Source organism: Drosophila busckii, chromosome 3R (genome assembly GCF_011750605.1).
Source record: "Drosophila busckii strain San Diego stock center, stock number 13000-0081.31 chromosome 3R, ASM1175060v1, whole genome shotgun sequence".
NCBI classification, from domain to species: domain Eukaryota; kingdom Metazoa; phylum Arthropoda; class Insecta; order Diptera; family Drosophilidae; genus Drosophila; species Drosophila busckii.
Genome location: NC_046607.1, coordinates 10,929,041 through 10,951,671, shown reverse-complemented (window position 1 = coordinate 10,951,671; position 22,631 = coordinate 10,929,041). Strand labels below are relative to the sequence as shown.

At 46.1% G+C, this 22,631-nt stretch overlaps 3 protein-coding genes across 9 annotated transcripts in view; all 3 read left to right on the top strand.

The window, feature by feature from the left end:
- LOC108603144 (unconventional myosin-XVIIIa) overlaps window positions 1-13,699 on the top strand; it is a 28,314-nt gene extending 14,615 nt beyond the window's left edge. Inside the window, exons 11-18 of one of the 7 annotated variants that reach the window (XM_017991682.2) lie at window positions 5,636-5,770; window positions 5,840-6,067; window positions 9,300-9,677; window positions 9,734-10,012; window positions 11,219-12,177; window positions 12,239-12,622; window positions 12,687-12,863; window positions 13,419-13,699. In XM_017991682.2, the coding sequence (XP_017847171.1) occupies window positions 5,636-5,770; window positions 5,840-6,067; window positions 9,300-9,677; window positions 9,734-10,012; window positions 11,219-12,177; window positions 12,239-12,622; window positions 12,687-12,863; window positions 13,419-13,623 (2,745 nt within the window). In that variant the 3' untranslated portion in view covers window positions 13,624-13,699. Of the gene's footprint in view, window positions 1-5,635; window positions 5,771-5,839; window positions 6,068-6,917; window positions 8,604-9,299; window positions 9,678-9,733; window positions 10,013-11,218; window positions 12,178-12,238; window positions 12,623-12,686 lie in introns of those variants that run through there. The other 6 variants (XM_017991684.1, XM_017991683.2, XM_017991687.2 and 3 more) reach the window with 6 other exon arrangements.
- On the top strand, window positions 2,943-4,574 carry LOC108603145. The gene has a single exon (XM_017991688.1). It carries the CDS (start codon window positions 3,024-3,026, stop codon window positions 4,557-4,559), a length of 1,536 nt encoding a protein of 511 aa, XP_017847177.1. The 5' UTR covers window positions 2,943-3,023; the 3' UTR covers window positions 4,560-4,574.
- Window positions 13,700-15,910: 2,211 nt separating the features above from the next.
- Window positions 15,911-22,627, top strand: LOC108601251 (NACHT and WD repeat domain-containing protein 2). Its single transcript, XM_017989151.1, has 13 exons — window positions 15,911-16,013; window positions 16,105-16,514; window positions 16,572-16,716; window positions 16,779-17,004; window positions 17,060-17,501; window positions 17,584-17,784; window positions 18,624-19,210; window positions 19,263-19,524; window positions 19,581-20,287; window positions 20,333-20,436; window positions 20,495-21,610; window positions 21,667-21,866; window positions 21,926-22,627. Exons 1-13 carry the CDS (start codon window positions 15,911-15,913, stop codon window positions 22,607-22,609), a joined length of 5,187 nt encoding a protein of 1,728 aa, XP_017844640.1. The 3' UTR covers window positions 22,610-22,627.
- Window positions 22,628-22,631: the final 4 nt, after the last annotated feature.

Sequence of the window (22,631 nt, the reverse complement as noted above, 5' to 3'; positions counted from 1 at the left end):
AACGACTAGAAACAAGTTTTAGTTTCTTCTCTACTTATTGTTCTTGGGCTTGGTTGAATTAATTCTCGCATTATGAAATGGACCTGAAAGACTAGTTGGGTTTCTTTCTAATGCTGGCGACAAGTTCAAGGTTAAATTTTCGCAAACTAAACGAAAAATATAAAAATGCTAATTAATGAATTTCATCAATTCATTGTCTGCCAACTTTTTCACAATGCAAACAAGTTCGTCGCTAGTTTCAAAGAATTGTCACACTCACTCCTAGCATGTTAATAATTGTGGACCAACCTGTAATGTGTCTTTGGTTGGTTGGTTGGCTGGCTGGTGTCTGGTTTCCTGTTCTCAGCCAATTGTGCATCCCTATTGAAAAGAGATCGTAATAAAGCAGCTGCTTGACGTCACTTGAGGCAAGCACTCTTTTTGTTGTTGTTGTTGTTGTTGTGATTATGACGCTGCCGCTGTCTGCTTTCACGGTCAAGTTCATCTGTTCATCTCTGGTCTTCATTATGCTATAGAATTCCACGCTGTTGTGTTGTCTGTGGCTCAGAAGCTGCTGCTGGAGCTGCAGCTCAGTTGTCTGTGGCAAATGGAAAGTGCCGCGTCGCGCCGCGACTTGCATTGCAATGTGTGTGCACAACTACGCCGTATGCTTATCGACGGGCAATGTGAGCGCCATAATTAACAGCTGGCTTGGTGACAATCACAGCGATTACCTGGTGCACATCTTTATGCAGCTTTGTGGCAGTCAGCGCAAGTGGTGGCGTCTGCTTTTGCTAATCTATGCACTCGCCAGCGGACTCTGGCTCATTGGACGCACCACACGCAGCGTATGTAGTTACCGTTACCCCATGTCCAGCACACTAACCAAACCAAACGTAATGCAGCTTGAAGCTTAAAGTCTGCGACATTCACCAAAAAATGACGCTGCGCTTGTAGCGGCTGCGGCACGACCCGCTGCAACCTGCACAAATAACAAATAACAACAACAACTAGTGACAAACAAAACAAATATGCAATGCTCTAAGTCGCTTTTTATTGATTAAATGCATTTTGACTTGTGTATTTCATATAAATTCAATAGACGTTCATTGCGAATTCCTTTAAATAATTATAATACCCGTTCAACTAGCGTATGTCGCACACATTGAAATTTGTTTTGTTTTTCTTGAGCAAAGTGCAAAGTGAAATTTTGTTGTTGCTTTTATGTTTATTAGCATTCGCTTTCATTAGAAATGCTGCGTGCTGCCTCAAAAACTTGCATAACACTCATACGTCAAATGCTGGCTACGGGTCGGGTCCGTCTGCGGTTGCGGTACGGGCTGAATTCTCTGTCAACCGGTGAAACGTTTGTGATTTGGAAATTTGGCTCAACGCCCTCAACGAAAACACGAAAACTTCATTAAGGGCATTTGACATGCAACCGTTGTCCACCGAAATTGGGCGCAGCCTTAATTAATTCGTGCATTAATCTCAAATGCGAAGACAGGCCCTTTAGGCCAAGAAAAAAGCTGAGCAAACTAGTTTTTCCGCTAATTATTAAACAATAACCAGGAAGCTGCATGTTATGCGGCATTTCTTTAAAGCGCTCGCTGCGTTGTAATTCAGTTAAACGCCTGCCTGCCCGTCAGCCGTGTTTCTTTTATTAAATATTTTTTGTTTTTTATCACTTTTTATTGCATAAACACAAAAAAGCGCGATACACTGATATCCAGCTGTGTGTGTGTAGTAGTGATAGCCGCTACTTGACAATCAGATAAGTTATTCAGATGGTTGTAGTTGATAAATAACCAAAGCTCCAATAAGGAAGAATGCGTAGTTTAGTAAATCAGCTATTTGATAGGTTAATTGCTGCTGCGATTGACTTGACAAATACTTAATTATTATCATTTATGCTGTTACATTTATTTTATACTCTAGTTTAAAATCTTTAGGCAGAGAGAAGAATCGAAGAGTAAAATTGTACATAGTGAATGTTATTGCAATAATAATGTAAATTTGAAAGAATTCAAGCTCAGCAAAGTCAAATCAACTGTCTTGCTTGTTGAGTATAAGTATTTCTTAAATTGAAAAAGTAATAACTTTAATTTCTAAATGAAAATTGGTTAGTTTTCAAAAGAGTTTGACATTGGATTGCAATACTTGACCTCAAGTTAATTTATTTAAATAAACCCTTGCACAGTGCGTTGAACTTTGAACCGCCTTAAGCCATATCCATTGAATCTCTTGTACATACATATAAGGAATCTTGCCTATGTCAATATTGGCCTTTGTGCCTCTGCCTCTCTGTCTCTGCGTTGGACTGCAAACAAGTCAATTGCTGACAATGAGAGGTTCAAATGAAAGCACAACCAATACAATGGGGCAGGGGCACGAGCGTGTGTGTGTCTGTGTGCGTGTGTAGAACGCGCTGGCAATGCACTTGTTTCACTTTTCACTGTACGTAACGATGATGACTGTCGTAATGCTGCTAATGAGGCAAACTAACTATAAATCGAGCATACGCAGTGTGTGGTGTTGTTGCTTGTAATTAGCATCGCAGCTGAACTGCAGCAGCGGCAACGGCGGCAGCAGCAGCAGCTGCAACATGTGTTAAGCCATGACCGCGGCCAATTACGGTAAGCCATGGCCAAGTGTACGCAGACGCTGTGATAAGCCCACTTTCCAATGCACAGCACAAACGTTGAGTTTGCTGTTTGCTGGTCTTTGGCTGCGTCTGGCGCGGCCAGAAATTCAGTTGCGCCGTCGAGCTCAAAGAGAAAACAACACTGAAATTACGCGGCATAAAGCAGCAAAGCGCCAAAAGCGACAAAGCGCCCAGCAGCAAGCTGTGAAAGTGGTTGGTAGCGTTGGTCACACAAGTGGTCAAGTGGCCAGCCAAACGAAAGGAAATTTAGCCAGCAACAGCTACAAATTATATGCACTTTTACTTGTTGACTGTATTTACATCATCATCGCCATCATCATCATCATCATCATTACGTTCACTGTCACCATCACCATCATCAGCTGCATAATCATTGAACATGTATAAGCACACGGTCAAGTCAAAGCTCACACAAATGCGCAGCAATTCGCCTGCAGGCCTGCAGACTGCTGCCACGCCCCATAAGCAAACATACGCCCTGGGCGCGGGCAGAAAATTCCTCTCGCACATACGACACAAGATCGAGGACAATCTAACGCCCAAGCTCAGCGGCAAGCTTTACTACAAGGGCAGCAAGCACACCCGCTCCATGAGCGCACTTAGCCTGCTGGACACGGGCGGCTGTGTGGGCGGTAAGTATACGCCCAAGGCAAGCTCCACGGTGGAGGCGACAGCAGCCAATTCGGTCGCCAGTCAATTGATGAGCAGCAGCATATGCAGCTATGTGGACAGCGACGAGGAGGACCCGCTGAGCTTAAGCTTGAGTCTGACGCAGCAATCGCTGGAGGATGAGATCTTTGCCGAGCTGGAGAAGGTGGCGCATGACGAGAGCAAATTGCACGAGGTGCTGCAAAGCTTTGATCAAATCTTGCAGGAGTACCCAGCAGTGGAGCAACTGCAGCTGGAGCCCTTGCCAGCGCCCCCAGCGCAGTTCAGCGATCGTCAAATGCTCGCCAAGTCATACACGACGCTCAGCATGAGCACGAGCCTGAGCAGGCGACAGATCTACCAGACACCCGAGCTGGCCAACTCCATGCTGCTGCGCCGCAGCAATTCCAGTCAGCAGCGATACAATTCACTGGGCGAGCTGCGACAGCTCAGCGGCAGTCGCATTCCCATATCCAAGCACTCCAGTCTGCGTTGTCTGCAGCCGCAGCCGGCACAGCAGCGCTCCAGATCGCTGCTTACGCTCAGCCGCAGTCAGGCTGCAGTCAAGACGCCACCGACAGTAGCCAAAGCAGCTCCTAAGCGTGTCAGTTCCACGCTCAAACCCAAACCTGCGCGCAGCGAGGAACGCCCGAGTCCTGCCAAGCGCTGCAGTCGCGTCATCAGCCACAGCAAGGAGCATTCACTAAGCGTGCAACGCAAGAAGCAGCAGCAACTGCTACAGCAGCAAAAGCAGAAAGAACTGATGCAGCAGCTGCGCTATGCCGACCAGGAGAAAGTGCACAAGCCGCAGCTAGAGTCGTGCAAGATCATTCCACCCAAACTGGGCGAGACTTCGGACAAAAATCAAGAGCTGCTCGTCAAGGTGGTGCAGCTGCAGCAGCAGAAGGCGGCAACGAAAAAAGAACACAAAGTTGTGGAGCATCAAGCCAGCTCTTCCGATTCGGACGACTCGGGGCATATCAGCAACGCGCCTCTCTCCTCCAGCGCCAACTCTACGCGCAGCTTGTGCGAATCGGAGGGCGAGGCAGACATCGAGACAGAGCCAGAGCCACAGGCCAAAAACTGCTGTAGATCGAATAAAATTGCGCAACTGTTGCAAAAGTTTGAGGCGAAATCCAATTGTCAAATGGCTGTGGCACCTGTGGTGGTCACCAAGGTGGCTCAGTTGCAAGCAGTGCGCTGCATACAGACACAGGTGGAGATTTATCCCACCTATACGAAAGAGGTAACTATGCGGTACCACTAGAGACCAGAGGCGCACCATTTCCCCCCCCAACAAAATGCTCCAAAAATATAAAAAAAATAATAATAATAATACTCGTACTTTGAGGCAGCGGTCCTTTCTAAACTTAACTCTATATGCTATGGCTTTATCTATTAGTTAACGCTTAACTTAAATAAACAAAAACACAAAATGAAATAAAAAAGTTTTATCTTTTCAAACTCTCTTTGTTCTATATTCAACTTTAACAACTGGTTGAGGGCATTTGTTGCTATTGCTTTGCTTAACTGCCACGCCCCAAAAAACAAACACACACTAACACACACACACATATATATTTTTAATGCGCCGTCTTAGTTGCAATTTCACATTGGACTTACTTTCATTTTTGATCTACGTGCGCTGCATAATTAAATATTTTGAAAATTGTTTCTCGAAAAAACTACAAATAACGTCGCCAGACACACCTCAACCTCAAAGGTGCGTCCGTCCCGTCCATGCAAACTAAAACTACAACTACAAAAAACTAAATCCAAGCCGACTCATTGTTAGTCAATGCGAAAGGCATTTCGTTTGTTTATGGAGAGTCTGTGGCTGGTTGTTTACTTGCTTGCTTGCGAGCTTTTCTCTCACCTTTCCCAGCAGGTGTGGACGCAGCACCTTGACCTTGCACCTTGCCCTGAATTGGGTTTAGGGCCGCAAAGAACAAAACGCTTAAAGCAATTAAAGATTTCTTGTAGCAATTGCCGAAATTTGGTATTTGGTATTTTACTATTTTATTATGAAACAAACTAAACTATTTATATGCATATGGCTCTGTATATTCTTATAAAAATTTGAGCAACTTGCAGCTGCTGCCAAACGAAACGCATGTCAGTTGTGAAATCTAGAATAGCGCAATAGATATAGCCGCACTTGAGCGATTGCTTAAGCAAACAATCAAATCTTTAATAGAAATATATCACGTTTGGCAAACGTTTTAAGAAACAAAAGTATTTATAGTTTGCTTATTTAGCAAACAAAAATAAGTTAAATGTCTAGCATAAGTTTATGAACAATTGTGAAAGTTATTACAAATTGTTTGCGAACTGTTCTTGCAGATCCTATTCCGTTCGGGTGTACTCAATGAACTGGAAGCCAAGCGAGATGTGCTGCTATCCGATCGCATTATCCAGCTGCAGGCCTTCTGCCGCGGCTACCTGGCACGCAAGAAGATCTCCCAGCGTCGCGTACAGGTGAGTTATCCTTGATGCTGCCGTCGTATATCCTCGATGCGCATTAACTTGTCGCATGTCCCTCAACAGGAGCTCGCCGTGCGCTGCATACAGCGGAATGTGAAGGCTTTTCTGGCGGTGCGCGACTGGCCCTGGTGGCGCCTATTGGTGCGTGTGACGCCGCTGCTGAATGTGCACCGCACCGAGGAGCAACTGAAGATTGCCAACGAGGAGCTGATCATGCTGCGTGCCAAGCTCGAGAAGATTGAATTCGATCGCAGCGAGGTGAAGAACGAGAATCAAAAATTGGAAGCCAAGGTAAGAAGTGTTTGCATCTTGCTGTGGCTTGACATGTGGCAGATGTGGGTCGCCGCTGATTCAATGCACAGCTGCTGAAATATATTCATTAAGTTTACATTGTATGATCTGTGCGATTTTAAAAGTCTATAACTCAGCGCTATATTGTTGTTATATGGCTTGTAAAAGTCTCGATAGAGCAATCTTTCAGCTCTTGGGTGTCACGGCAACCCTTTAATGCATCTACATGCATCTTGTGTTATAGATACAATTTAGTTTTACGACTGCGACTCTGATCTGGCGATATTTCCACCTCTTGTTTGGTTTATTGTAAATTATAAATAGATTTCTTCTGGGCAATGCGTGAGTCCATTGAACACCAAATGCGAATACATACACAGCTGCTTATATATTCACTGTGTGTGTGCGTGTGTGTGTGTGTTTATATAGCGTATGTATATGCTTTGAAAGATCATTAATAATATTCACTGGCTGCGCTTACTGCGCATTGAGAGTGCAGAGATTTACATAAGCTCCCAAGCAGATCAACAGTTGTCCGAAATGATTTTGTATTTAACCATATAGCATATAAATAGTAAATCTGTTGTGGATTATGTCAATATTGCGGCTATTTGATGCGAGCGCAGCGTGTTGCAATCGCTTTTGGCACACACAGAAAATCTCTGCGCGCGCGCTCAGTCTCTCTCTCTCTCACTCTCTGGGAGTCTCTCGCTGATTGCCAAAAAGCAACTGAGCCCGGTGCGAGCTTTTTTTTCTGGTCCACGCAGTGCCAAGTGGTCGTCGGTTCACTTAGTTGTTGAGCAAACGTCGCGGGCGCCGTTCTATAGCCGTGACGCGCAGGAGATACGTCGAGGAATCCGAATCCGAATCCGCATCCGACTGCGAGCTCGCGTTCGCGTTCGAATCCGATACGTTTGCGTGCGCGTGTGCGAAAACAAAAACGGTGCCAAAAAGACACATTGGCAATTTGATGCTAAAGCCAAAATAAATCGCATGTCGCCTTAAATCTAAATCAAATATCTTTTAAGATAAAATTCTATTTTGCAAACAGGCAAATATTATTTTGACAACACAGATACATACAAAACAACACTAAACGAAACATTACGAAATTTGTACGAATGAAAATTAACGAAACTGAAATTGGCTTACTGAGCAACGAGCACGAGCACGAACACGAACACGAACACAGCTTAATTCGCACCCGCCCCTAGCCCACACATTGCTTTGCCTTGACTAACAACACCACACAACAGAACCCCACACCAAGACCAACACCGACCCAGACTCGAAGCATCCGCAACATATGGCACCGCTGGCGCCAACTGATGCGGCAATTGCTGACAGCATTGATATTGCAGCAGTAGCAACATGCACCCTGGATAAAGCCGAGGAGCAGGATAAGGCAACGTTTATGGCACGCGTGCTGGCAGCCATGAACGGTTTAAGCAAGCACAACAACAACAGCAGTGGCAGTGGCAGCGGCAGCGCCTCCTCACTGGGCAATCTCAAGCCGCCCAGGCCACCCAGCAGTCAGGCTCGCAAGCAGCTGCGCCTGCTGCCCAAGCAACGCGAACAAAGTCCTGTGAACACGCTCACCAATGGACACAGCAACAACAACAACAACACCACACGACACATTACACACACAACAAAAACAACATCAACAGCAACTACAAGCACAACTAGAAGAGCAACCTCGCAGTCGCTATCAACGTCCAATGGCTTGGGTAATGACCAGCAAGGGGACACCTGTGATAGCCACTACGAAGTCAAGCTGAAACTGCCTTTACCCGCAGGCACAAGCTCACAAGCTAGCACGGAAGCTAGCCTGGAACGACTGCGTCTGCTCACACGCTCGCCCAGTCCGGCGTATTCTATTTCCTCGCGCTGCTCCACGCAGTCGACTGTATCGCGCTCATCGCGCCTGGAGACGCCGCCGAGACGCACCTTCCCACAGACTTATACCCGAGGCAGCGGCTTGGATGCCTACGAAATGCGTCAGCTGGAGAGCTCGCCGGTCATATTCGATGCGAATCTAAGCTTTGCGCTTGGCTGCACGCGTCAGCCTGTGCACCAGTCGCTGCGCCCCACGCCCTCGTTCGAGGATGCGCGCACCTCATCCGCTTATCTCAGCGAGAAGATTCAGAACTTCCTCAAGCGCACCGACCACGTGCAAGAGGAATGGAGCGCCATGGGCAGGCGCACGCGACGCCACCAGAGCAACGGCAACGGCAACAGCAGCAGTCGCTGCAGCACGCCTGGCAGCAGTTACTATGATGACTACGACACCATCTCTCTGATTGAGCGTCAGCGCGAGCGCAGCAGCATGGAACGCTGTGGCTCAGTGGGACGCACACGCTCCACTCAGAATATACTGACCAAGGCATTTCAGCTGAGCAAGCAGTTGCCGCATACGCCCACATCGCGTGGCAACTCTATGGCCAGGGAAACGTCGCTGGCTAGATCCACCAGCAATGCGCCAGACGATGATGATCGCACCATACGGGAGGAGGATGACAACGAGCTGGACGAGGTAGCCTCGCCAACCTTGAGCTTGATATGTGCCACATTTTTATGTTTATGTTGCTTAATTGTATCAAGTGTGGGCAGTTGACATAATTAATGTTGTACCTGTGCCCCGCTCGCCCTCTTGCTCGATCTACAGATCTATAGATGCGAGAGTGCTTAAATAAACATATGGTAGAAAAATTCCATTCCATTCCATGGCCGCTGCTGACATTGACAGCGGCATCCTCAGATATGCCGACGTAGGCTAAAGTTAGACAAGTCAGCGCTTGTGCTATTTCTGGATAAGTGAAAGAAAAATAATGCGTGAATCACGCTGCGTTGACTACTTAATGCAGAACCTAACCTAGCCAGCTGACAATTTAATGAACAATTTAAAATTATATGATTTACACCCTCTCAAATTAGATGTTATAAAAAACATTGCCAATGCAAATGACTAATGAACAGAAAGTCTTAACTTTGCTCACTAGAGTGAGCAAATTTTGGGTGAAGGCCAAGCAGGCAGGCAGGCAGACATAAATAAATAAATAAATAAATGTTTCAATTGTTTATAAAATGTAAAGTGTGAAGAAAACAACACAGAGAATTTGTGCGTACGAATTTTTCAAAGATCGGCACAGAATGCAGCTGCGCACACCTGTAAACATTTATTTTTTAGCAACTCAATGTCTAATGCGATTTTTCTCAACTGTATTTGTAGCTATCCGAGTTGACAGTGGATCTGGCGGAGGAGCGTTCCACGGCGCATATTGCCACTGAGCGCTTGGAGGCGGAAACGGCGGAGCGCTTGAAGCTGGAAAAGGAACTGGGCGAACACCAGACAAAGGTCAAGAACTTGCAGGATATGAGTGAGAAGCTGGAAATGGAGCTGATATGCGCCAAGTCCGATTTGAATGGCATCTCTGAGGATGAGGATTATGAGAATGACGAGGGCGGTGGCGGCGGTAATGGTGGCGTCTATAAACTAAAATATGAGCGCGTTGCTAGGGAGCTAGAGTTTACCAAGCGGCGACTGCAGACGCAGCATGAGCACGATCTGGAACAGCTGGTCGGGCTCAAGAAGCAATTGGAAAAGAAGGTAAGTGTGGTGTCATTTAAAGAAACAAGCCGACAACTATAGATCTGGCTTTGCAGCTATCCGATGCCTACGAAGAAGTTGAGGAACAACGTCAGGTTGTGGGCCAATGGAAGCGCAAGGCACAAAAAATGACCAACGAGATGAATGATTTGCGCATGCTGCTCGAGGAGCAAAATGCACGCAACAATTTGCTGGAGAAGAAGCAGCGCAAATTCGATGCCGAATGCCAATCGCTGCAGGATGCGGCACGCCAGGAGCGACAGGCCAAAGAGCGTTATGGACGCGAGAAGGATGTGCTGCAGGCTGAGAAATTTACGATCGAACAGACACTTGCAGTAAGTAGGCCATAAAAACAAAACAGAAATGGTACACTGCTTGCATGTTGCTAAACATTTTAGCATGTTGCTCAACACTAGCTTGCAGCATTTGACCAAGCAGTGGTTCACTGCTTGTATGTTGCTAAACATTGTAGCATAATGTTGCTACACAGTATCGCGCAACATTTGAATCAGAAATGGGTCACTGCTTGCTGAACTGCTTGCATGCTAGCATAATGTTGCTCAGCACTGTAGCGCGCAGCATTTGCTGCTAGCAACATGTTATAAATCGCTGGCAACAATAACAAAAGGTGCAACAAGTGCCGCTTGCGGTGGCACTCACGCATGCAACATTGCGGCAGATACAGATACACTATCTACAAGACCTGTCTGAAGCGCAGATAGCATAAAAACAAGTAAATAAAATCGAAGAAGACGAAAATAAAAGAAAAAACTTGTTCGGCTTGTTTACCCACGCCCATGTCTGACAGACTGACTGACTGGCTGACTGCTTGACTGGCTGGCTGCCTGCCTGCCTGCCTGCTTGCCTGCCTGGTTTCTTAAAGTACGTGTCTACAATGGCAATTTAGAGGCTACCTGCCCACACCATACATATCCATAACCATATCCATATGCAAGCGACATGCTTGATGCTCTCGAGCTCGAGCTCTCGCTCTTTTGCTCTCTCATGCATTCCAAGAAGAATTTCCCCAGTTGAGAGCGCACGCGTTGCTTCTTTCTTAAGTTTCTTTTATGTGTTTGTTATCGCGAGCGCGAGTGCGAGTTCGAGTGCGTTCGCTCTCTCTCTTACACACTCTTTGCGCTGCTCGCTAGCGACATGGACGTTGCGGCGCGATAACTGGAGTAGAATACAAACAAGAACGAAAACACGCACAGATATTTAACGAGCATTTCCACGGAAAAAGAATTAAAAACAAAAAAAAAGTCCACAATTATAATCACCATAATAATAATAAGCAGTAGTAGAAGTTTCGACTGTGACTGGCCTGATAACTGTGCTTCGCTTTAGATATATGTACTTAACATTCAGATAGACAGACACACACACAGACAACTACACACACACAAACAAACAAACTCAGAGCTCTTTAGTACAGCCATGAGTTTCAGCACCAAATGTGCTACGCGGCTGCTTCAAGTAGGTGCTGTCCACGTTTTTAGAATGCTCAATTTCAATTTTTGTGTTTTGTTTTTATTGCGCAGGACACACGCCTTGATTTGGAGCTTAAGGAAGAGAAGTTGGCATCGCTGCAGCGGGAGCTGGAGGAGATGACTTTCGGTGGCGGCACTGAGGAGGAACTGGCGCAGCTGCGTCGCACCAAAAACGAGGCCGAGCGTCGCGCCAAGGAGCAGGAGGAAGAGCTGGATGAGATGGCCGGCCAAATACAGCTGCTGGAGCAGGCCAAGCTGCGTCTGGAGATGACGCTAGAGACCATGCGCAAGGAGGCGCGCCGCGAGTCGCAGCAGCGTGATGAGGAATTGGAGGAGGTGCGCGGCAATGGCTATAAAAAGATCAAGGCGCTAGAGTGCCAGCTGGAAACGGAGCACGAGGAGCGCACGCTGCTGCTGCGTGAGAAACACGAGCTGGAGCGTCGGCTCGCCAGCATGGAGGATCGTGATCGTGTTGACCGCGATGCGGACGAAGCGCTGAACCAAAAGCTGCGTCGTGACTTGCGCAAGTATAAGGCCCTGCTTAAGGATGCACAGATACAGCTGGAGCGGCTCAAGGCTGACACGCCCGGCAAGACGCTTATCCGACAGCTGCGCAATCAGCTGGAGGATGCCGAGTCCGCACGCACGCTTGCCATGAAGGCGCGCCAAACTGCTGAGGCCGAGTTGACCGAAGTCCAGGCAATGTTTGAGGAATCACATCGGGCACGCAACGATGCCGAGGAGCGGGCCAATGTGGCACATCGTGATCGCGCCGAACTGCAGGCGCAAATCGAGGAGAACGAAGAGGAGCTAAGTGAACTGATGAAGAAATATAGCGCCACGGTCAAGCAGCTGAACACAGAGCAAATCAATGTCTCCGAGTCTGAGTTCAAACTCACGGAGCTGGAGGCAGAGCGCAACAATCTCAAAGAGCAGGTGGCAGAGCTGCAGCACAGACTGGACAATGTGGAGAATCTAGGCGATCCCTCCATGGCTGTCATGTCCAAGCGGTAAGTGAAACTTTTATGTTTTTAATGTAATTTTTGAATTTAAAAATATGTTTGTCTGCAGTTTGGAAATGCGAACCAAGGAGCTCGAGTCTCGTCTGGAGCTGGAGCAGGCGACACGCGCACGCCTTGAAGTGCAGGTCAGCCGGCATAAGGAGTCGCTAGAGAAGGTACAGAACGAAGTGACACAGTCAAAGCTACGCGAGATGCAGGGACAAGATGTGCTCAAGAAATGTCAGAAGAGTCTGCGCGACATGCGCGAGGAGTATCATGCAGTTTCCAGTCGTGAGCAGGAATCGCTGACGCGTCGCAAGGATTTGGAAAAGAAAATGGAGGTCATGGAATCGGAGGGCACAGCGCTCAAGAACGATTTGCGTTTGGCGCTGCAGCGCATTGCCGACCTGCAACAGGCGATGGAGGAAGAGGGCGAAGAGGAGCTCAGCGAGAGGTAAGCAGGCATAACTTGAAATCGAGTTAAACAAAAGGATTCTAAGAATGTATTCTGCTTACAGCGATGAGAGTGTTAGCTCCGTGGGCTCCATTAGCGACTTGGACGATCGTCTGCGACCCGTGCACGTGAAGCGTAGTTCGCAGCAGTCGTTAAACGGCGGGCTGCTGCCCCAGCTGCCCCAACTGCCGCCCAGCACGACTCGCACGCTGGTCTGCGAAAAGGATGACAACAGCCCTAGGTACGCTGACAATACAGAAGTCAACTCAAATGGCAGGCAGCACAAGCACCAAGCACCGTAGTCGCTGCAATAGCTGCAAATTCACACTCACACACACTATAGCATACCATAGCATACCAATACATACATACAATCATCATCTATACATCAATACATACATGCATATGCATATTGCTGCGTATCTTTAGTCTAGCTTAGCTTTTAAGGACTGTTGCTCTATTTGACAGCTTTATCTAATTAACATAATTACTTCATACATGCAAACTGCAAACCATGCCAACCACACATCCTTAAATCAAATTTGCCCCACAACAACAATGTCGAATCCAAAACAAACTCATAAAAAATACCAATTGCCTGCCAAATGCCAAATGCCAAATGCTTTGTAAATATGTTTATGCATATGCTTCCCGCCGCCCCGCCCTCCATTACTCTCTGCCCATCCACAATCAACAACAACTGCGCCACTCGGTGTCTCTGTGTGTGTGCGTGCGTGCATGCGTCTGTGTATGTGTGTGTGTGCGCGTGTAAAACATTAGCTTCTTCTTATTATAGAGTAACAGTGACGTCGCCATCGTCGCCACACATACACAAGCTGGCACTGGCGGCCAAAGCCATACCGGATAGCAAACCGGACACAAAATCTCTTAAAACGACAACAACAACAGCAGCAGCAGCAGCAGCAGCGGCAACGGCTAAATCCACATCCACAACAGCAGCAGCAGCAGCAACAGTGAAGACTGCTCTTAATGGACAGTAGATTGAAAATCCAAGCAGCTGCACTTATACATACATACATGTGTGTGCGTGTTTTTTCATTATTATTATAAATTTTATTGTAATATTTATCAGTTTTGTTTTTTATTTTATTTGTTTACACTTTAGTTCAATATGTTTAACTATTTATTATCGAAATATAGCTACATATATATACATATTAAAAATACATTTACAAACAAACACCCCAGCGTGTATGTCTAATGCAATTTCCATACCAAATGGATAACGTAGTTAATATAATTTGCGCAATCAGTCCCTATACTATAAACAAAACAAGTGATCAACATATTTTTGTCCCTCACATAATGTAAAACAAAAATTTGTACTAACACCTATAGCATATAGTCATATAGATCATTTTCCTATAGCCAACTTAAATGAAATTTAGTTAAACGCGTTTCAAAATCATAGACAAGTATGCAATAATTTAAAGAATAAAAGCAATCGTTTTAACCAATACTAAAACACTTAAAATACATAGGCATATATAAGCCAGCATAAACATATTTTTCATACAGCTCTCTTAGCCACATTCTAAACTTAAACTCATATGTAACACCAAAACTCATGCATAAACATTTATACTATACCATATTGGATCAATTTTCCAAATCTTCAAACTGAGAAATATAACAACAACTCACATTAAATGCGAAATAAATACTTATATTGTTATAAAACCCAACTGTGCATGCATTTTTCTTCATCAATTGATATTAAACAAAATGATTGGTAAAATAAAAGGAGAAAACAATCAAACACTAGGTGGATTCGTAGCCTGAATAATATTTACCCTGGACAGTATTTTCCAAAAATTTTACGAAAATTTTCATAGCTACATGCATGGTTAGATCCTGAAAATATTGAAATTATTTTGTTTTCATATCTTGATCAAACACTTTGAATATAAATGCTTTAATGATGTTGTATTCATTATTACAGTCTGCTCTATTATTATTATTATTATTATTATTATCGTCTTCTCTATACTTTAATTGAGCGTTAGCAAACGTTAATAAAGAATGGAAAAAAATATCATATCATCAAAAAAATGTATGTAACTGGGAGATGCGTGGCAGTATATAAAGTATGTATGCAAGACAAACTGAGCCGATGTAGATAATCCTATTTCCACAAATACAAGCTATAACTTGACTGATGCAAAAATATTCTAATTTCAATTTTCAATATAGACAGCGGGGGTGCTTGCTAGTCAGAAAGTATTGAATACTTCGCTGGTCCCAACTTTAATGCGTTCTTTAATATAATTTTTGAAATAATTACGTACTATGCTTAAGACTTAATAAAGTCTACAAAGTCTAAGATTAGTTAAAAAAGTTTATTGCTTGGATATAACAACTGCTGCTCTTGCACTTTTAAAATACATTTTTAAAATGTGCCACTTTTATGAAATAAACTTCAATAAATAAAGTCTGGTAGCGGGGTCCTGGTAAAACAGAACCAATTTTGACAGCTGCATCAAGCTTGATTACCTACTTTTTTATAGCCTTTTCGCTGTGTGCCTGGCACGCGCTCAATTTAAGTTTTAACACGGATCAACTGCTTGACCTCAAAAATCAGTTTAAATTGTTGCAAAGGCAGCCCAATCGGTAGGGCTTGTTTAAGAGCGCAAACACGCGCGTGCCTCTAGGTCGAGGTCAAGTGGCCTGGGGGTGCTGAGGCGCAAACACAAGCCAAGACTCGATTAAGTGCCAGCGGCAACGACTTTGAAAGTTACAACAATCCAAAGCCAAAAGCAACACCAACGAATGTAAGCCAGGCACGCAACTGTCGACGTCACGGCTGCAATAAGCAAGAAGCAAGAAGTCGTGGAAGCACTTGAAAACACTTGTTGTATGTCAAGAGACGACGACGACGACGAGAATGCTAACATCAATGGCCTGCCGGGCAAAAAGTTTGAAATGGGCTTTCGATCAAAACAATACCAGAACCGGTGCGGCGTTGCAACAAGTGCTGTGCTGCTCAATGGAAGGGCTGAGGGGGCGTGGCCCATTCCCTTGGCATGTCGGCAGAGTTGAACTCAAAACAAACCCGTCAACTAGGCGACTGTCAAATGCGCCACGTATCCGGGCTTATCGACCAAACAGCAGCAATCGCATTATTTGAACTTTAAGGCACTTTCTGGGTCCCGCACGAGCTCAGACATATATTGGATTTCAAAGGCTGCAGTACATGCCCCAGAAGCAGCTGCAACTGCAGTCCACAATTCTTTTTATTTTTTTTTTTGGATTTGCTAAGCCACCAAAATGGATGACCGCACCATAGATTCCATATTTCAAGGCTCACTGGAGTCGCTGCCTCCCGTGAGTTCAAAGATAGTGCGTATATTTACGAGTTCGACGTTTACGGGTGTGTATTTCTTACGTTACGTGTGTCGAAATAAGAAGCGTAGCACATATGCATACGCTTATGTAATCACATATATTATTTGCTTGGACAGACACCACAATGGAGCGCAACACGCTGATGGCCAAGTGCTATCCCCGCATCAAGGACTATTGTCGCGAAAAGCATGGCCTGGAATTTCAGGTGGTCGACATGCGTTGGGGTGTGCGTGATGAGGCCACCGATGATCACATGACCACGGAGCTTTGCATGCGCGAAATTAAAAACTGTCAGCGTCTATCAATGGGACCCAATTTTATTGTGTTTCTGGGTCAGAAGTATGGCTACAGGCCCATACCCACATACATAGTATCCTCGGAGCTGGCACTCATATGCGAGGAGCTTACCTCGATGGGAGTAGACCGAGCGCTGCTCGACTTGTGGTACAAAAAGGACAGCAATGCAGTGCCGCCCATATCAGTGCTGCAGCCCATTTCCTCCATACTGATCAACTTCAACAACAAGGTGAGTCTAGTGCGATTCCTGGCAACCGCAGCAATTACTAAGCAGTGCTGCTTCTAGCGCGTGCCCAAACTGCAAGCGGAGGATCAGGCTGTTTGGTGGGATACGCTCAACAAAATGCAGAAACTACTGCGCAAGGCCGCTGCCTCGCTCGGCGCCAGCAACAAAATGTCCAAGGATGATGTGCACAACTATTTCATGTCGGGTAGATAAACGAATTTACGCATAGTATTGAATTATAATTATTTATGTCTATGTTAATTGCAGTGACGGAGCGTGAAGTCATCAATGGCATACTAAACGTCAAGAACACGAAGAATCATTGTCTGTCCTATGTGCGCTATATAAACAACATAAATCTGCAGAATCTGAAGAAGGCTTCGCTCTTTGTGGACATTATCAATCGCAGCTTGGACACAGAGTCTGCAAAGCTGCTGGGGGATTTGAGGGACACACGTCTTCCTGCCAAGATGGAGGCGAGCAATTCGCAAAAGTGAGCGCATTATTATTTTAACTGATATATTAGATTTATACGCTCTAATCAACAGATATACTGTGGAATGGATTGGACGCGAGGGCTTGGACATTGAGACGCACGAGGAGTATTTAAATCATTTCATATCGCATTTCTACAAGAATGTGGTGAAGCTCGTCGATCGGGCCATGCGCAAAGAAGACTCCAGTGCACAGGGCATAATAGTAACTGAGATCCTTCAGCATTTGCATGCTTGCAACAATTCGGTGAAGATCTTTTACGGTCGCGAGGAGAGTTGCGAGCGTATCGAGCGCTACATGCTGGGGGATTCAGATAAGCCACTTGTCCTATTTGGCGATGGAGGTTGCGGCAAGACTTCATTGCTGGCTAAAAGCGCATCGCTGGTTGCCAGCGAGTGGTTCGCCGACAAGCGACCCATCAACATTATTCGCTTTCTGGGCACCACACCCGACTCGTCAGCCCTGACCGCTACGCTTATATCCATATGCCAGCAGGTGATATCCATCCATTACATAGCCTTACTTTAAGTCCCTCCCACCTAACCTTCCAAGTTACGTTTTAAAAATCACAATGCAGATATCCTACAACTATATGCTACCCTTTGAGAACATACCCGATGATCTTGTACCATTAACAGCACACTTTAAGCAATTATTAACTTATGCCAGTGCCGCTCAGCCTCTGACGATCTATCTAGATTCAGTTGATCAGCTGACGGGCACGCAAGATTCCAATAAGGTATCTTGGATACCAACGCGCCTGCCGCCCCACTGTAAGGTGAGTGCGAGACATCCTACTCGCTCTGTCCCTCCCGCCCTCCCTCCCTCTCTTTCTGCCTTCCGCCTTATATCTGCTTTAAATATGCAAATAATCTATGCCTAAGGCATGTCCCCTTGTATATACAAAACGCATTCTAAGAAATATTTGCATGACATCACACAATAACTGGCACTATAACTTATTATAAAAATCTGCATGAACAATATTAAAACATTTACAATATACTTATTCCAATATAATTCAACGAAATCCATATCCACTGCATGAAAATTTAAGGTTTTATTTTAGCCAAGGAATCTTAATATTGGCAGCTCGCAAATACGTTTTTTAGGTATTTTCTAGTTTTTATTAATAACTCAAATTGCATGATGGCCACACCAGGTATATATGTATATGTATATAAGTATGTATTGTAGAATTGTAAAATAACGCGTAAGTTTTTCCAATTGCTTGACTTGTGCATGCTAAACAATATCACACGATAAAAATTTACAAATCTAAGAAAAATAATCAGAAGGTTGCCTACTTTGATTTTGTTATCAAAATATGAAATTCAAAAACGGAGCAATTGAAATTCCAATTCTAATAGCCCACTTTTGACTGCACTTCAATATAAAATTGAAAAGCTAAAATATTTGATGAAGTTCAAATCAAAATCAATAATAGAGCTGTATGATTATTTTTTACATTGGCACCCTCACCCACAACGACACTTAATATGCCGTTATGCATGAGGCCTTAAGCTGTGCCCGCTAGACAGACTGGTAGCTAGCTAGTTATACTAACTATATGCACTATATGGAGTGCGGTTGCTATTGAAGTACAACTGCTTACAGATTATAATATCGTGCGCTAATGAGCCGGCAAATCCAACGGTGTCGCATGAGTACCATGTGCTGCGGAAGATGATTGATGTGGAGGAGAACTTCATAGAGGTGACGGCACTGGGCGAGGAGCTGGCCATGAATGTGATTAAAATGTGGATGAAGACGGCCTGTCGTGATCTCAACAATTACCAGTGGCGTCTGGTGGCCAATGCCATTAGCAAATGCTCGCTGCCTATATTTGTGAAGCTGGTCTTTGCCGAGATCTGTCGATGGCGCAGTTACACGCGTCCGCAGGAGACACATCTCGCCAACACCGTCATGGACTCCATTATGCTGCTGTTCGAGCGTGTCGAGAAGCAACATGGTCGCATTCTGGTATTCCATGCTCTGGCCTATATAACCGCATCCAAGTCGGGTCTGTCCGAAAGCGAGCTCGAGGATCTTATATCGTTGGACGACAAGGTATTGGACGATGTCTATCAGTATCATATGCCGCCAGTGCGACGCATTCCGCCGCTGCTATGGACGCGTATACGCAACGATCTGCCCAACTATCTAAGCGAACGTGAAGCGGATGGTGTCAACGTTATGAACTGGTATGTTATAAACAAAATAAATAATATTCAACTAATTTTCTTTGGTTGGCAGGTATCATCGTCAGTTCAAGGATACGGCCAAGGAGCGCTACTTTAAGAACATGAACATGGCAATCTATTTTCATTCCATGATTGCAGATTACTATCTGGGCATTTGGGGTGGCGGCGTTCCCAAGCCATTCAAGTTTACAGAGATACAACGTCATCGTTTTGGCCTGGCGGATAAGGAGGGGTCCGCAGATCGCAAGGTGCCCATACAACCGCTGGTCTTCACCAGCAAGGATGGTCTCTCCAAGCGCTTCAATCTGCGCAAGGTGCGTACAATTTCAAGTCAAAGCCCTTTCGTAGATAATTAGTTCTCTCGCTGCAGTTTGGTGAGCTGCCTTTTCATTTTGTGCGCTCGCGCCGCTTTAAGGATCTGTTTGAGCATGTGCTCTTTAACTATGATTGGCTGCATGCCAAGTTATCTAGCTGCCCGCTGCAGGCGGTGCTGGCGGACTTTGAGGACGCCTCAACCAACACGGAAGACAAAGAGGCCAGGCGAGAGCTAATGCTGGTGGCGGATGCACTGCGCCTGGGTGGCGCCATACTGGCCATATATCCGAATATGCTAGCACCGCAGCTCATAGGACGCCTGCTGCCCGAAATTGGCGGCAATCCCAACATTAAGATGCTGCTGCGCGCCTGTGATCGCTCCGGTCCCAAGGACTGCGCGCTGATTCCCGTGAATCACTGTCTGCATACTCCAGGCGGACCACTCAAGTACTCCCTAGAGGGTCATCAGTTTGCTGTCTTTGCTTTTTGTCTGACCAGCGATATGCGTTATATGGTTTCCATATCCACGCACTTTATAACCTTCGACTTGTCCACCTCGGATCTGACCAGAGACGTCAACCCTGGCATCGAGGGCATTATGCAGCAGCTTGTGCTTAGCCCGGACAACAAGTGGGCTGCTGCCTACTCCAACAACAATCAGACCGTGCTGCTCAACATGCTTTCCAGTGAATTTGTGGTCATCAATAGTCCTTTCGAGGAGAGCGATGGTCCTGTAAACGGCCTGCATTTGCTTAACCAAAAGTAAGTAAACAAAGCCAAAGTAAGCCCAATCTAAACTTCTCTTAGCTTGTTTATCATCTGCAAGCTGCGTTGGGCGCAGTTCGATATGCGCGGCAACTTGATAGAAATCTTTGAAGTGCCCGGCGAGAATGCCAACTGGGAAGTCTTGAGTAAGTCGCGCTTCAAAATGTTTGTCAGCTGCGCTAACTTTCTCTTTGTTGCCGGCAGCCATGGAGTTCTTCAGCCCCACAGATTACAATGCGGTCTTCTGGTCGGGCTCCATAAATGACATGCGTTTGCGATTGGACTCCTGCCGCAGCGCAAGCTACTCGAACTCGGTGAACTTCTTCAGCGCGCTGGTCATGAACAAGGCACGTACCTGCGCCTACGGCTGTGCCAACGAGGAGAACTTTGAGGTCTCTTTGTACGAGTTCATAGTGCAGCAGGAATCTGGCGAGCTAAGTTGGCAGTTGGTCAAGACTTTGCCACGCTTTGAGAATGACGACAAGGAAATGTTGCTACAGCTGCGTCTGGATCAACAGCATGAGCGGATGCTGCTGGGCACCGCTGGCAAGGGTTTTGTCATTTGGGACTTCGGTAGCACTGAGCCAGAGCATGAGCGAGCGCCTTTAAGTGAGGGTGCCATGTACTTACCTTTGCCGCATGGCGTGCGCAACATAACCACACGCATTATGCAATCCAACTCCATTATGGTCAGCTCCAAGCTGGACTATGCAGTGGCGGGCGTGCGAAAGAATCTGTACGTTTGGTGCTTGCAGACTGGACAACTGGCCAAGGTGCTGGACGCGCACTTTGGACGCATTATACAGCTGGAGCCGCTGACAATTGGCAACTGGAACAATTTGGTTACCTCCTCCATAGATCGCTCTGTCAAGGTGTGGAACATCAACAACATTTTTGAGAAGGTGCACGTCATTGATCGCCATGAGCTGCAGATCGATGACATTAGTCTGTCCGAGGTGGACATGGCAGTGACAGTGACACGCAGCTGTGTTGGTGTCTGGGAGACACGCTCCGGTCGTCTGCTGTCCAAGCTGGCTGATAGTCCCTTGGGCGCTATTGTTACACATGCGGAAATTACGCCAGACGGACGCTACATTATATCCTCGGAAACGGGCAAGTTTCTGATTTGGAATCGCGTCTCCGAGCAGGTTGTTTATCGCGATGATCAGCCAGGCATACAGCAGATAACGCTTATGGATTACGGCTATAAGGTGCTCACCGTGTCCGTGCCGAACATAAACCAGTCGGCCGCGGCCGTCGCAGCGAGCAGCGATGAGACAAATCGTCTGACGGCTATTACAACAGTGCGTGCAGTACCAGGTGGGTGGTGGCCATATGCTAATCTATTTAACTTTTGCTAACATCGCACATTGCAGAGGGCACAATACTCTTTCGTTTCGAATACTCAATGCGCATGATAACAGGCATGCCATTCCGCCAGTCGGTCATTACAGCGGACAATGCCTACATTGTGGTTGTCACAGTGGACAAATCCAACAAGGATTGTCTGGCCGTCTACAGCGCCACAAACGGCGCCTTTGTATCCAAGATACTGCTCAAGGGCTGCGCAATTAAGGCAAGTGCAACTTTAAGTAATTGGAATATCTTTCCCTCAAGCTTTAATTGCAATTGCAGGAGGTCTTCTCGCTGGTGCCCATGCCGCACAAGGCCAACCAGATAGCAGTGATTAGCAGCGAGAAGGGTAGCATTATGGATATCAAGAGCAAGAAGCATGTACGTTCCATTGCCAAGTGGGGCGGCAGCTTAACAAGAGATGGCAAATGTGGCTTGTATGCGCCCACCAGAGGCGGTCTGGAGATGTTGGAGCTGCGCAAGGGCACGACTGTGAAGACATTTATACCCAAGGTAGCCGAGGGTGTCTTCTCAGTGATCTGCATCTTTACGGAGAACGACGAATACGTGGCCTATTATCACAGCGGCCGAAAGACCATTCGCGTTTTTCGCACTGCCGATACGGAGATGATTGCCAACTATAGACTGCAAGCGGAGCTAACAGCCATTAAGAGCAGCAAAGATGGACGTGCCATAGTGCTGGGAACAGTAGATGGCTGCATGTCGGTGCTGGCCATAGTGGATCCCAAAAAGGAGGAGATGATTGACTATTTGAATGCGTTGCCGTCACGCGATGAGAACTGGAAGGCCAAATTGGCTAAGATGAAGGCACGCGTGGGCTTCAAGGCGGCCATTCGAGTGGCTACTATATCCTCGCGCTATGCCAAGCACAAGAATGGTGAGGCTGATGGCGAGGAGGAGGAGCTTACAGAAATAACAGAAGATGTCGTGCCTGTAGCAGATTAATTTGTTAAATTAGAAATATAAC

Excerpts from the sequence above, each read along its gene's own strand:
- LOC108601251 (XM_017989151.1), top strand. The coding sequence starts at position 15,911 with ATGGATGACCGCACCATAGATTCCATATTTCAAGGCTCACTGGAGTCG. Across the intron at positions 16,717-16,778 it reads GCACAACTATTTCATGTCGG|TGACGGAGCGTGAAGTCATC; the intron begins GTAGATAAACGA and ends TGTTAATTGCAG. Across the intron at positions 19,211-19,262 it reads GGTGTCAACGTTATGAACTG|GTATCATCGTCAGTTCAAGG; the intron begins GTATGTTATAAA and ends TTTGGTTGGCAG.
- LOC108603145 (XM_017991688.1), top strand. The coding sequence starts at position 3,024 with ATGTATAAGCACACGGTCAAGTCAAAGCTCACACAAATGCGCAGCAAT.